General features: G+C 36.6%; 1 protein-coding gene across 3 annotated transcripts in view; it reads right to left on the minus strand.

Annotated features, from left to right (window-relative positions):
- KIF13B (kinesin family member 13B) overlaps positions 1–14,417 on the minus strand; it is a 192,544-nt gene that overhangs the window by 59,592 nt on the left and 118,535 nt on the right. For all 3 annotated transcript variants that reach the window (XM_087437381.1, XM_087437383.1, XM_087437382.1), the window contains 9 exons: positions 12,337–12,507; positions 10,892–11,049; positions 9,832–9,964; positions 6,300–6,446; positions 5,662–5,691; positions 4,104–4,203; positions 3,411–3,537; positions 2,599–2,654; positions 855–979 (listed from right to left, as the gene is read on the minus strand). In XM_087437381.1, the coding sequence (XP_087293507.1) occupies positions 855–979; positions 2,599–2,654; positions 3,411–3,537; positions 4,104–4,203; positions 5,662–5,691; positions 6,300–6,446; positions 9,832–9,964; positions 10,892–11,049; positions 12,337–12,507 (1,047 nt within the window). The remainder of the gene's footprint in view (positions 1–854; positions 980–2,598; positions 2,655–3,410; positions 3,538–4,103; positions 4,204–5,661; positions 5,692–6,299; positions 6,447–9,831; positions 9,965–10,891; positions 11,050–12,336; positions 12,508–14,417) is intronic.

Here is a 14,417-nt window from a genome sequence, read left to right on the forward strand (position 1 = left end):
TACATCCCTAAATACTTCAGCAAGTATCCTCTAAGAGCAAGGATATCCTCTGACTTAACCAAAGGACAATTATCACGTTCAGGAAATTTAACATCAATATAAGACTACTATATAATATAGAGTCCACATTAACATTTTTCAATTGTTCCAATCCAGTATCACAAACTGCATTTAGTTGTCATGTCCCTTTAGTCTACTTTAATCTGGAATGGTTTCCTTGCCTTTTTTTGTCACTCATGACACTGACTTATTAAAGAAGGTATAGGCCCACCGTTTTACAGAATGGACCCAACTGAGTTTGTCTGATTGTTTCTCCACTATTAGCTTCAAGATTTCCATCTTAGGAATACCACTAAGCAATGATGTGTCCTTCAAAGCATCACATCAGCTTTCCTTCTTTAAAATATTTTACCAATATACTCAAAATTAGAAAATAAGCCCCTACTGTATACCCATCGCTCAGATTCAAACATTATCAAGATTTTGTCACACTGGCTTCACCTACTCTTTCTTTCCCTCTTTAAAAGTCCTTACTAAAGAATTTCAAAGCAAATCCCAAACACTGCGTCATTTTACTCTATGTACGTCACTGGCACTTCCCTAGAGAGTGGGCCACCGCTGACCTGAACTATGAGTCCTAACAGAGACCCTTTACCAGAAGAGGAAGTAAAAACAGTGAATGGATATAATTTGATGGTCCACTTCTTCTGGAAGTCCTAATGAAAGGTTTTCATTTATATTTCTTGAAAAGTCTAAGCACTGAAATGATTACCTTGCTGATTGTTTCAAAAGGCTCATGGAAAGGTTACAGAATCTACTTTTCCTCTGATCTTCCCCAGTTATGCTTTATTTACCTCTCCATCATGCTGTTTTACAATCTGCAGTTCAAAGAACTCGTCCTCTTCTTCCCCGCTAAGGGTAGCATCCCATCCACCAGCTTCTGGGTCATCAAGATTATCCTGAGAGCTGAAATCATCAGCTAAAAGCAAAGAAGTTCCATTAAACAGGGAGGTCATTTTAAAGGATAACCCCTACCAGCTAAATTTCAATGTGCTTAGTATTAAATTCTTCTGCCTCAAATTTCATTTGCTTTTGGCTCTAAAATCTTACATGAGTTGGACAATGACCATGAAACAGGTCACAGACCTTAGCAATGGAAAGTGCCTCAAGAAATCATCTTATCTCATCTCCTTATTTATGCCTTATTTTACATACAAGGCAACTGTAGCCAAGATACCCAAAAGGGTACTCAAGGTCAGCCCATAAATGTCAATGACAGGATTACAATCCAAATTCCCTATCTTTTAGTGCACTGAAGAAACAAGAAGTGAAAGTGATTCCAATCTTCTGACAATTAAGTTCAACAAAAGAATCAACTGGCTACATGAGCTAGAGGGTTGCCCCGTGGCCCTTTGGTTCTTCAGTTCCAGGCCTGGTACGCCCAACTCCCTATCCATCTAAAGCTTGTGAGTAGGCATCAAAAGTATCTTTTCTAGTATGTGGGCTTGGGTGGACCGAGAATAGGTTTATAGCCGAATAAGGTCCTGATCATGTCTTAGAATATCCATACTAACAGGTCTTCTTTAAGCTTACTCTTTTCCACTTTCTTACCCTCCTAAACACACACACAGACACACAGACACACACACACCTATCTAGCAACCTAACAAAAGAATAAGCCAGAGTCACCCTCAGGCTCCAAAGTCCAAGAGAACAAGGTAGGATAGAGTGCTGTGGCAATGCATTAAACCCCGACCAGGTGGACAGACAGTGGGAGTGGCTAAGTATTATTCTCTAACTCTGTGTGTATATAAAAATCTTCCAGATGTCTAAATAAGCGAAGTGGCACAAGATGTTAAATACCTCAGATATTATAACTCACTTTCAGCTAAGGGGAAGAAAACCAAGGAGGACATCTTGGTTGTCATATAAGATAGTTAATTTTAATACACAGTTCTTCTGCAGATGTTTTAGGAATTTAACTGCTGGCTTTTAACTTATTTTTAGCTCTTTAATCTACCTTTTCATTTTTATTTTCCCTCCTCAGACAGAGTATATGTAAAATGTAGCCATATCCAAAATATTTTACAGGAGGGGAAAAAAGTCAGGAAAAAATGACAGTTATTTTTAAAAAATAGGCAATGCAGGGATAAGAACTCATAGAAAAAGTGAGAAATTTATTCAGTAATGCTAAGAAAACACCAGATGAAAGAAAACATGCTATATAAGCATCACTAGTTATTAGTCCTTTCCAGAGAGAAGTCTTTTCCTAAGAATTAAAGAAGAAAATATTTTAACTACAGGAAAACATTACTACCACCCTAAATTGATGGGAGAACAAAGCATACACATAGCAGTATGAGTCACAGAACGAAATGTGAGAACACATTATGGTGAAACATACCTATTACTGTTAAAATATATTATTCTTACAGAAAATTCATTGTTTGTTGAGTATCAGAGTCCTCTGGCACACATAAAATGGACCCTAAGCATAGGCTTATAGACTTGCCTAACTGCACACTTTGCTAGAATCTAAGTGTTACTTAGACACTAATTCGTCAGAGGTAAGCCTTCAGAAAGCACCTCCTAACTTACCATTTAAGTCAAGGAATATAACAGGAATGTGTGTTTCCATCCCAGGAACTGGGGTCCTAAAACATAAAGAACAAATGGCATCTCAATTAAGGCAGACTTTCTCAGCAGCATGGACTTCACAACATAGCCTTAATGAACATTCAGAACTATTATAGGTCAAGCCAGTAATAACTCTGGGTATTGGGTTTGCTATAATTTCACATTAGAGAGGCCACAAGGACTTGACTGTAACCGCTGCTTCTCTTCACTAGTGCTGTCACATGTAATTATCATATGCTCTGCTACTAGAACTCAGTCTAAGACACATATACCTGCTCATAATTGAAGCTCTCTTGTTTAAACTTACTTTCTTATAAAATGATATACCTAAGAGCCCCATGTGGCATAATTTACTATTTTTAATTTCTCTAAAGTGGCACAGAACATTTGCTGACAGTACAGTTTAAGCCAGCACCAAAACCAAAAACTCCTGGACATGCAGTTTTATTATGACCAAATGGTCTTTTAAGGGAATGACCCAAGTAATTAACATATTAATTATTTTTTTAAATGCTAAGTGCAGTGGTACTAAATATTGATTTAGATTCTCAGAAATCTTAGTTACTTGGGCCAATAACAATATTATTGCCTAAAACACAGTTTTAAGCCAGAGTTATTCTAATTCATGAAAATAATTTAACTCTTCCTCTAATTCAAACAACTTTTTCCCATATGCTAAGTCTGCTATTAATTGAAGCACAGGCAAAATTCATAGAAAGCAGGCAGCTTAGTGAGCATTTAGAACTTCAGAAGACACATGGCAGCATTCATACCATTCTGCTGGGGCCCCTGGAATCCCACTGCCAGCAGAGGGGACCATCACTGCATTCCTCTCCTCAGTTAGCGTCAACCTCATCTCTAGAAGTTGAGCTTCACGGTCAGCATCATCCTCTGTTTTATCTAGAACATCAGACATGAGGATCAAATACAGATATCTCACTTGCTATTTGTATTTTTGTCCTGCATATCAACAGGAATTGCCTGTATTTCAATTACTGAGGGTTCACTAGGAACATTACTTCCCGAATTAATGATAAAAAACTCATGATAAAAAACTAACTATAAGCTAGAGAGGCTGGTGTACATTCCAGAGGCCATCTTCAGTTCACGGAAGGCCTACAGTGGAACAGCAATTGAATGATTTCTTCCAGAGTCAGAGGATTCAAGTATTTTTAGACAAGAAATCAAGAAATGTTAGTACCCTTCCTTAAGTTATTTTTGAGGGACAATATTTACTTTACGTACTATGTTTTCTTTTCTTGTTTGGGGGGGGGACCTAGGCAAAGACATCATTACAATTGGATAAATGTTCCTTTGAAAGGATATGACACAAATAAGTAACACTCCTACACTCCTGTTGACCCCATTACTGATGTGTTCATCTACTTCTAAGTTATGTGGCGGCAAATGGAGATTAACTATGCACTGATTTGGGGGTAAGGAAATATTCAAACTGCTCTTCCTACCATGTTTACTGACGAGCTTTTGCAATTGCTGATCTAAGTACTCCTGACGTTTGGTCAGTACATTTAGCCATTTTCTACGCAGTCTTTCTAAATCCCGATCCTGGAAGAAAACAAGGGAAATTATAGTAAATAGAATGTCAAGACAATATATCTGAAACCAATGCTCTATCTTACCTTACCCTACTATGCTTTGAAAACGTAAAGTATTATACACTAATGTCTTTATTACTACCACTAGTTGACTCCAACCATGACTCAGAACAGAAACTTTCAGAAATTAAAGCACAACTGTTCTAGAGTAAGACTGTTTCTGAAAGGGCATTCTCTGATACCCAGAACCAGTTTCATTTCTATTGGCTCAAGGGGTAGAACTCCAAGCACTTGCAACTAAGATCTTCTACAAGGTCTCTTTGCTGGATAAAAGTCACAAATAATAATCTTCAAATTTATATCCCTTAAAACTATCATAAGAAGTCTTCAAATTTCTTAACTACTGCCTTCAACATGTTTTGCTCGTCTCTACAACAATACATAAATGCTTCTCTCCCTTGTTTCTGAGGGTTTTTTTTTAAGGAGGGGGAGGATGGGACAGGGAGGAGGGGGCATTATCAACAGACTAACAGCTCTCCCAGTAAACACCTGACTGCGTGCCAGTCAGACCTCATTTCCCTTTGTAATGAAGTTACAAGACTGGGTAGATCAGTGGAATGCTAGGGACAGTGTGTATCTGGATTTCACTAAAGCACTTAACCAAATAGCTCGTGACATTCTTGTGGACAAGATGGAGAAATGTGCAATGGATCTACTTGAATGAAATCATAAATGACTGAAATATCACATCCAAAGAACAGTGATTAATGTCAGCTTAAAAGAAGTCTCTATTGTTGTGCCATAGGACTCTGTATTTAACCCTATCTGATACAACATTTTTATCAGTGACTTATAGGAAGGCAGACATTTTTATCAAATTAGAATGATGCAAAACCAGGAGAGTGACTACAGTGGATGACATAATCAGGATCCAAAGAGCTCTGACAGTCCTAAAACAATGACTAACAAGATAAGACTTCACAGACATAAACAAAATCTTGCAGGAGACTAGGAAAAGTGGGGAAAAAACCAAAACCAAACCTGGATGACTCCAGGAAGTGGGGAAGGGAGACCTGGCTTAAAATATGGACAATATCTAGGGGCTGGGCTTGACTGAAGATCAGGATGAGACAACTCTTATGGGAGAAAGGGTGGGTGATCCACTCAAGGAGAGAAAAGGTGCAAAAAAGAAGACCTAAAGAAATGGATCTGTAGGGAACCTGGAAGGGGAGCTCCAGCTTTGGAAAAGGATAACAGTCACAAATAATTTCCTGCACTAAACAGATTTTACTTTATAGTCTATGAAACACTCATTGTTCCCTACTCTGTTTTAATTTGAGAAAAAGCAATATTTTAATCAAAATTAACTGTGTAATTATTAAGCAACAGTATAGTGAGACTCAAGAATGTATAATTTAGTAGTACTTTAATCAAGCTTATTTGATGAGGCTAACAAGTGCTTAATTACCTGGTAGCTGTCCATGTCCTCCTCTTCCTCCTAAAAGAAAAAATACATTATGCAGAACCAAAATAACTATCCAAGAATCAAGCTACACTAAACAATCTGAATCTTTACCCATTCTTTATATTTTCTACTTTAATGAATATACAATTTCATCTCCCACCTACCCTAGCCCTCGGTCTTGGTTTTATAGTTTTCAGGAAGTTGGAGTAAAACCTTGAGCTTCTCATAGTAAAGTGAAGAACACTCATTTGACCTTTTCGAGAACCAGTACAATACTTTCCCTGCTGAGTTTATAGTCCCACTCCCCAGGGGAAATCAAACACCTGCTGGCAAAGAGTCTTTACAAGCCAGCAGGGGGTTTCTACAGAGAGGGTGGGTGATGGGGGAGGCAATCACTAGTAGGTACTGAAGAGCTTCTGAAGGCTGAGATGGTTTAACCCTCAGTTTGCCATGTACCAGGGCAAAACCAATAGTTTGGTGGAGTGATTCTACAAAAATGCAATACAATAAAAAAGGCATCAAAGGAAAACAAAAGGAAATACTGAAAGAATCGTTTGTGGAAGGCAGTTTTCTGACGGGTTCCAAAAGACTCTTGTCTGGTTGGGTCTTTCAACAAGAACATAACAGGCAGAGAAACTTACATGGAAGGGCTCATGAGTCTTGGGGGATCTGAGTGGTCTAATTTTTACACATCCAATGCCGACAGACAATATACATTCTTCCATCAGTGGTAAAGTCCCGGATTCCTGCACAGACTTCACTTCCACCTGGACTCGCCGAGACTGCCCCTGTATCACAGACAATTTTAAGAGTTTCTTAAAATCAGTTTGATTTCCAAAAATTTGGTTTAGAGAGACCCCTACAGGCTGATGTTGAGAAAAACGTTGAACTTTGGACACATTATCTCACCATATCTTAAACGTACAAATTGAAAAACTAATCGGGAAAAATTACTTACCTTTTAAAAGCAAGTGGAAAGACACAGAACAAATATATGGTTTACCTATTTTTCCAAGAAAAAGAAAACATTCTAACAAAGGAAATGCAAAAAGCTGGACAATAAAAAATGTTCGACTTACTAATAACCAAATAAATACAAATTAAAATAAGCATAGACACCTTTATTTTCACTTCCTAAACCAGCAATTATCTTCTAAAAAGGCAATTCCCAAAATTGCCCGAAGTTTATGAAAAAGGCAATTACATACACTGTTGGCAGGAATATAAATTGGTACAAGCTTTCTGAAGGGCAATTTGCTTTAAAAATGTAAGTATCCTTTGACCCAGCAATCTAATTTTCTAGGAATCTTTTCAAGGCAAATAATCATACATATACATAAAGAATCTTAAAGCAATGTTAAGAATAACAAAAAAAATTACATACAAATTAAATGTATAATACTGATAACTGCTTACACTGCAATCTTACTAGTCATTAAAATATTACTGTAGAAAAACATACATGATATATTCTGAACCCAGAATATATAGTATGATCTACTTTTAAAAATAAGCAATCTGAGTTAGAAATAATAATTCTTACTATCCTGAATTCATTGCTCTAATTCCAAAATAAAATAATTTTACACCAAACTGCAAAATGAAGAATTGATCAGAGAGAAGCTGTTTCTTCTTAAGCACATTTTCAGAATAAATACTATGTGACTTTGAATATATACAATGAAGTAATATTAAAAAAAAAATTTCCAGTATTCCCAACTTGCTAACTTCAAAGTTGGTTTATAAATTTTAGGAATGTAAAATAGAATTTGAAAAATAGAATCTGAAAAATAAAATTTGAATATACAATTCGAAGTCAGTTACACTTCCCCTCTTCCATCAGATTTTAATTCCCAAGAGCTTTATATCATCAGGAAAATCAACTTAGTCAATGATTGATCCTATCAAGCTAGATTTGAAGAGATGGGTTACAGATGTCTTCTGATTTAATATTTTCCAAGGACTATCCATCAGATATTTTGTGGAAAGAGTACCTCAGAAAATATTTTAATTGTCTAAGACAATTTAGTCATCCCAATTACCTACATTTTGTTTTGGTTACTTTGCCTAAGACAGAAAATAACCTATGTTGAATGTGTGCCCAAATGAGAAGGGTTACGTACATATACTTTGGGGGAGGATTCAAGATAAGGAAAGGGAAGAAAAGGAGGGAAAAGATCCAGGAATGGCTTAATGTTCCACAGAAAATCTTTAACTATTAGATTGACTTTCCTTTTTTTTTTTTTTTTTTTAAAGATTTTATTTATTTTTTTTCCCCCAAAGCCCCAGTAGATAGTTGTATGTCATAGCTGCACATCCTTCTAGTTGATGTATGTGGGACGCGGCCTCAGCGTGGCCGGAGAAGCGGTGCGTCGGTGCGTGCCCAGGATCTGAACCCGGGCCGCCAGCAGCGGAGCGCGCGCACTTAACCGCTGAGCCACGGGGCCGGCCCAGATTGACTTTCTTGTAACTGCTGGTACTTGACTATTTTTTAACTACAAAACCAGCAATTTCATATGGTTAACTTAATCAGTTTTCCTCTGCCACTTTCTTGTTCAAGAACAATAGGCTCCAATTTTGGAATATATTAAATTCAAATGAGACTAGCATCCAAGGCCCTCTGTGAACTAGCCGCCATATGCTTCTATAAGCTCTTCCGTTACTGCTTTCCAGCTCTTCCTACATGTTACTTTCTACCCAAAGTTACCTAATCCCAACGTCTGTATCTTTATTCTTGCCATTTATGTATGAAAAACCTTTCCAGCCTTTGCATGATTCTTTCAGCATCCAGGACAAGAGCACTGTCAAAAGTATGACAAATACTTAAATATTCAATTTACACTAAACCACAGAAAATTATCTACTCTTGCCCTCCAGGAGATGAATTGCTAAGGCATCCAAAGAAGATATATATAGTTTTAACAGATGTTCAGAAAAAGATGTTATTCACATTCTTAAGAATCCTATTTTATGTATAGATCTCATGCTATAATTTAAACTAATTTCCTTTTGCTGTTAGTTCTTTCTCCATAAATGAATGAATTTGCTAAAATTCATTTGCTGGGGTCAGAGGACAAGTGCTTATCATCTTTCTCCTCCTAAAACATTCAGAGACTTTAGTATTTAAGCAAACTTTTTTTTAACTTTTTTTCATATTTTGTTTTGAATCATTTCAACATTCATTTTCTAGAGCTATTCTTTTACTATTGTTCTAAAATATGGAAACTATCATGGGATACAATATTCTACTAAACATTGAATTAATCCAAGATATAGCAAAAAAGAGTATCTCCAAATCTTATATGTAAATTCTATTAAGATAATCTCTCTCTTGGGCCAGCCCCGTGGCAGTTAAGTGCGTGCGCTCCGCTGCTGGCGGCCCGGGTTCAGATCCCGGGCACGCACTGACGCACCACTTCTCCGGCCACGCTGAGGCCGCGTCCCACATACAGCAACTAGAAGGATGTGCAACTACGACATACAACTATCTCCTGGGGCTTTGGGGGACAAAAAGGAGGAGGATTGGCAATAGATGTTAGCTCAGAGCCGGTCTTCCTCAGCAAAAAGAGGAGGATTAGCACAGATGTTAGCTCAGGGCTGATCTTCCTCACAAAAAAAAAAAAAAAAAAGATAATCTCTCTCATCTTTAGTTGGCAGTGCAGACACTTTACAGATCACAATCTGCCTGCGGTTCAGCGACCCACATACTTCTCTGCTGTATTGATTTCTGGCAGGTATTTATATCTACCTAGCTACATTTACTAAACACCTTCTGGTATCTTAGAAAGATATTTGTTCTTTATCCTCAGTTCCTGGCACAGAACTCCTGAAACTCTTGGAATTGCCTGAGTGATAACAGTGATAGACCCATCTTTTAATGATGTGACTTTTAATTTAGTGACTCTTGGCAGGCCCCTAGACAGCTTCAGGATGGGGGCTGGTCGTCAGAAAAGACCAAGGCTTGATTAGAAGTTTGAACTTTCAGCCCCATCCCAAAACCTTAGGGAGAGAGGAGAGGGGGGCTGGAGACTGATAATTTTAATACAAGAAATGGACTTGGCCAGACTAGATTTCATTATCACTGACATTTTGCTAAAAGGAATCCAATATCGAGCTTTACGGTGCTAAAGAATTATATGTTAACATTCAGAATAACATTCACAATTCTGTTACCTGCCGGAGTTGGAAGATTCCTCCTGTTGGCACATCCTTTGCAGAAATTACTTCAACAGGGCAGTATTCACCGTTCTCATTCTGCTCTAAGATTTGAACCCAGAATTCCACTTTCCTGGTGACTTCACTCCATCTAGGAAATAGTTGAAATTCTTGGAAAATCATACATTTCTATTTCAATACAGGCAGCTTAGGATACTACACATGAGAATTAACAATGATAATGACCTCCAAACAGAATAACTCAGTAGAAGGATCTGTAGGTCAATGAGTAATATATAAGTACGTACTAGCAAATATAATTAAAAGCAAAGTTAAACTTAATATCAAAACTAGAAATGGCTCCTTTATTTAGTTCAAAAAGCTATGATAATTACAAGTCTATTTTAAAGTGGTTATTCAAAAATCTAAACATTGTAATCAGATGTACAGAAGCAAGTACAGTGATTCTCTTTTCATAGATAAAGGGAGCTGGATGCTTTAGTGACTTGACAGGTATCTTTTGCTCAGGTCAGTAGGGGAATCAACAAAAAAATCTCAACACTTAATTCAGTATTTGCTAAAACATTCTAAATGCAAAAAAAGATAAAAGAAAATCTGGTTCTCATCTATAGTTAGATGAAAAATATAAATATATACTCTTTCAGTCATTTCCTTTTAACTCTTCTTTTTAAAATCCTGATCAACAAATAAGCCTGCCTCCTTCATCACTGAGGCCACTCAACAAGAACTGAGCTAAAGACAAAAATAAGTAAACCTGAATTCTAGAGTATATCTTGATATACTCTCTACAGCTGATTAACTAAAAGTAATTCATAATGATAAGCAATCTACTCTCTAAAAATTCATTTCATTCTTTATTCTTAACTTCCTTCCTTCACTCTTCAAAGTTAACTCCTCTAAGGAAGTTTAGCCCTGCTATTAATACCCTGGAAACACCACCATCTATCCCTGGAATACTGGGGAAGCTCAGGAAAGAGTCCCCTTTATAAATGGCAGTATTAACCTCTAGCAATTTTTAAAAATTATAAATGGAATCAGATGAATATCTAAAATTCACCTGTCCCGAAGAGTACGTGTTTTTGCTTGGATAATCCCCAAATCCCAGAGGGCTGGGTTTTTCCGAGGATCATTCATCTTATGGCCATATACTTCAATCGCCAATGCCCCTTCTGAAAGATGCTCAATAAAGTCTTCAGTGATGTTAACAGAAAACTCCTGAAAGAAAATAATTAGAGAAAAGGAAGCATTTTCTGGTAACCTTACGATTATTTACACTTGACATCATATACTTCTCCATCTCATCATGGAGAAGAGAAATAAAAAAGAATGTTTTAGTTATAGAACAGAACTGTCATCTAACACCCATAATGAATGCTCAGATGGTCTAAGGTTCTTGATTTTAAAAGTAACTATAACTCTGATTTTTAAAAAACTCTCCACCTTAAAAATTTACTGTGAAAGAGCAACATTGTACTCTATTTTGTTAGCAATACATTGGGAGCTATTTTTTAAAGTACAAATAATTACATTAAGAATTAAAACAATGATCTACAATGTCTTGACATAAAAGTTATTACACGCAATAAGGTAGCATTGTGTTGGAAAAACAATTTTTCAGTTTTTAGGAAGCTAACTATGTCTCATAATAGAAGAGAAAGGAAATGAATAATGATCATCAGTGCAAAAAATCACCTAAGTTTTAAAAATTCTCCCAACCTGTCCACCTTTAAAAGATACATCTAAGACGGCATTGTGCAATAATCTGGATTAAGCTCTGAAAGAGTTTATTTTAAAAAGTCATAGAATCTCTGCTCTCTTTCTCTCTCTCTCTCAATCTTTAACACACTAAACGTATTTATGTTTTAAACAGATTAGAAAGAGACCTCTCTCTTGACAAAAATGAGATCAATCAAGTACGGCGCAGTAGAAACCAGAACTCAGAATCTGACAGTCCTGGCTCCAATCCCAGCTCTGCTAGCCACCAGCCATAGGCGTACTGACCTCTCTGAACTGGTTTCTTCTGCTGCGATAAAGCACTATAATCAAACCCAGTTGTGGTAAAGAGCAAATGAAAGAACAAAAGAAAGGCTTAGCAGAGCAGTAGGTGCTCAATAAAGTCAGTTCTTTCTAAAACACTAGTTTCTTAACCTTTTTAGATGACAACTTCTCCAGTAATCTAACACAAAACATGGATTCCTTTTGGAGAAGAGCACATATATATAGTCACACAACAGTTAACTTCTGATTGTAGGAGTTAAATGCACTGACACTAGTTTTTTTTTTCCCCATCTTTACTGAGATACAATTGTCGTATAACATTGCATAAGTTTGAGGTGTATAAAGTGTTAATAACACTTTAGTTTTTGACTCCAACCCCACTCTAAGAAACTCTGATCCAAGACATATATGGATACCAAAGTATTCAACAAAATAAGGTCCATTTTTTTGTTTTGTTTTTACCTGAGTAATTAAACACTGACCAAGTCTGGAAAACAAACTTACATTGCAATGATCAAAGACAACCATGCACTGAGGTTCCTTGCTGACAGGAGAGGACGAGGTATCCACTTCGGGTGCAACAATTACTGGCTCCTGCTGATCCCAGAAGTTGTATTTGCAGAATACAAAGTGGGACAGATGCTGTGGCAACCCAGTAGCTTGGAGTATTTTAACCTGAAGGAAAAAGAGGGCTCTGTTTGATTTTAACTCAGAAAGTTCTAAGAAGTACTTTGAGTCAGAGATATGGGCTCCAGTCCTGACTCTATCACTAACTGTGGGTTTATGTTGACCAAATCCCACTTACTCTGGGCTGTATTTCTGCATCTGTAAGATGGTGACAACAACTGTCATACCTAGCAAGAGGTTGACACAGCGTGGCAACAACCTTGACTATAAAGGTGAAAATTTTAAAGCATTTACAGGCTGATGAAGAACATTAGTTTCTTATGACATCATCATCATTATCATCATACTATAATAATAATAATAATCAACTCAGAAGAAAAAAGTTCCCAAACATCAATATCATTCAATGATACGAATTTGGCTAACTATGGATATGCCATAAGGACACAGATTGCTAAGAATGATGAACGAAGAACAAAATCAGTGTATGTGGCAATAAGTAATAAATTTTCAGGAAAGGACAAAAAACATTTTTTTGATATTTTAAAGTATAAAAAGGCACAAAGTTCTCAAGTAGAATGTTACACGCTACTAGAGCATTTTTTTGGAAAACTTGAAAAGCATCATCAACGGATATACTTTGAAGATGTGGAGGGATGAAGGGAGGAGATTAAAGACAGTGAATGTTGCCCAGTCTCTGCCCCAACATTTACTGAATGCCTTCTCCCTGCAGATTTAGGGAAGAGACGCCAATCAAAGGAAATGTGCCCCGGACTGTGGGACTGAAGGGTTTTGTGATAACAACATGCGATCAGAAATAAATGTCTAATCAGACCCAAATGCCCCAGAAGAAATGCCTATACTAGATATTAAAGCAGCCAGTCTAATTCTTTCTTTCGGCAGGCAGCATCAGGTTGACTTTTAAGCTGGAGGTTTTGTGATAATTATTCTAATATAATATTAGTTATAATATTCTAAAATTCCTCCAACTATGAAGGAAACTAAATCCTAGAATTAATTAAGCAAACTAAATTCTGATTTTATAATCGATGAGGCCAACTTTCATACGACTGAGCATTGATCAATTATTATATTCTTCACCTGGTCACTTCCTGCATGTTGTATGATGCACTCTACCTCAGTAAATAAATTTAACAAAAATAGATTTGAATCTGCGGCAGAAGTTGATGTAGTTCAGCAACCACAAACATAATAGTCTCAATGTTTCAGGAAGCATAACGACACAGAAAATCACACAAAGAAGATGACTTTATTTTCCTCTATACCAGACACATAACGGGTAAGCAAAGGATAGGAACTCCTATTATTATTCATTTTTTCTTGTGATCCAACAAGAGTTTGAAATATCCAGATAGCAATTCCCTGACAGGCTATGAAAGGCAGCCTGACTTACATTTTATATGTCCAAGCCAAATAGAGCAATCAGTGTTCAGCAATTAATTTTCCTCATGTTTTAAAAACCATCACTTTTTCATTAAGTGTTTTAAAATGCTTATCATAATCCGTAAGGTAAGGCAATGTGGTATTTGGGAAGATTACAAGATTTTGGAGTACATAGATCTAAATAAAAATCTCTGCCACTTATTAACTTCTGTTTGAGCAAATTACTTTAATTCTTAGTTTTCTTAGGCTTAGTTTTCTTCTGTGCAAAACAGGATAGCTACCTAATGATACCAGTGTGAAGACTGACCATACCAATGAAATGAATGAAAACACTACCAGGCATTGAGTGGATAGATGTTCAATGTATACTTTTTTGTAATTGAATTTCACCTGAAAGCCAAATTTTTTTTCTTAGAAATAAATCTCAATTTTAAGGTTGAAATAAACAAACAAGAAAGCAAGGTTTCATATGCTGAACTCTCCCCTACAGGCAACTTCCCAGGAATGAGACTGCCAGGAATGAAGAACATCAGGAATGAGGAATATCTTGATAT

The sequence above is a fragment of the Ceratotherium simum genome, chromosome 12 (assembly GCF_057802395.1).
Source record: "Ceratotherium simum simum isolate JZ-2026a chromosome 12, ASM5780239v1, whole genome shotgun sequence".
Taxonomy (NCBI): Eukaryota; Metazoa; Chordata; class Mammalia; order Perissodactyla; family Rhinocerotidae; genus Ceratotherium; species Ceratotherium simum.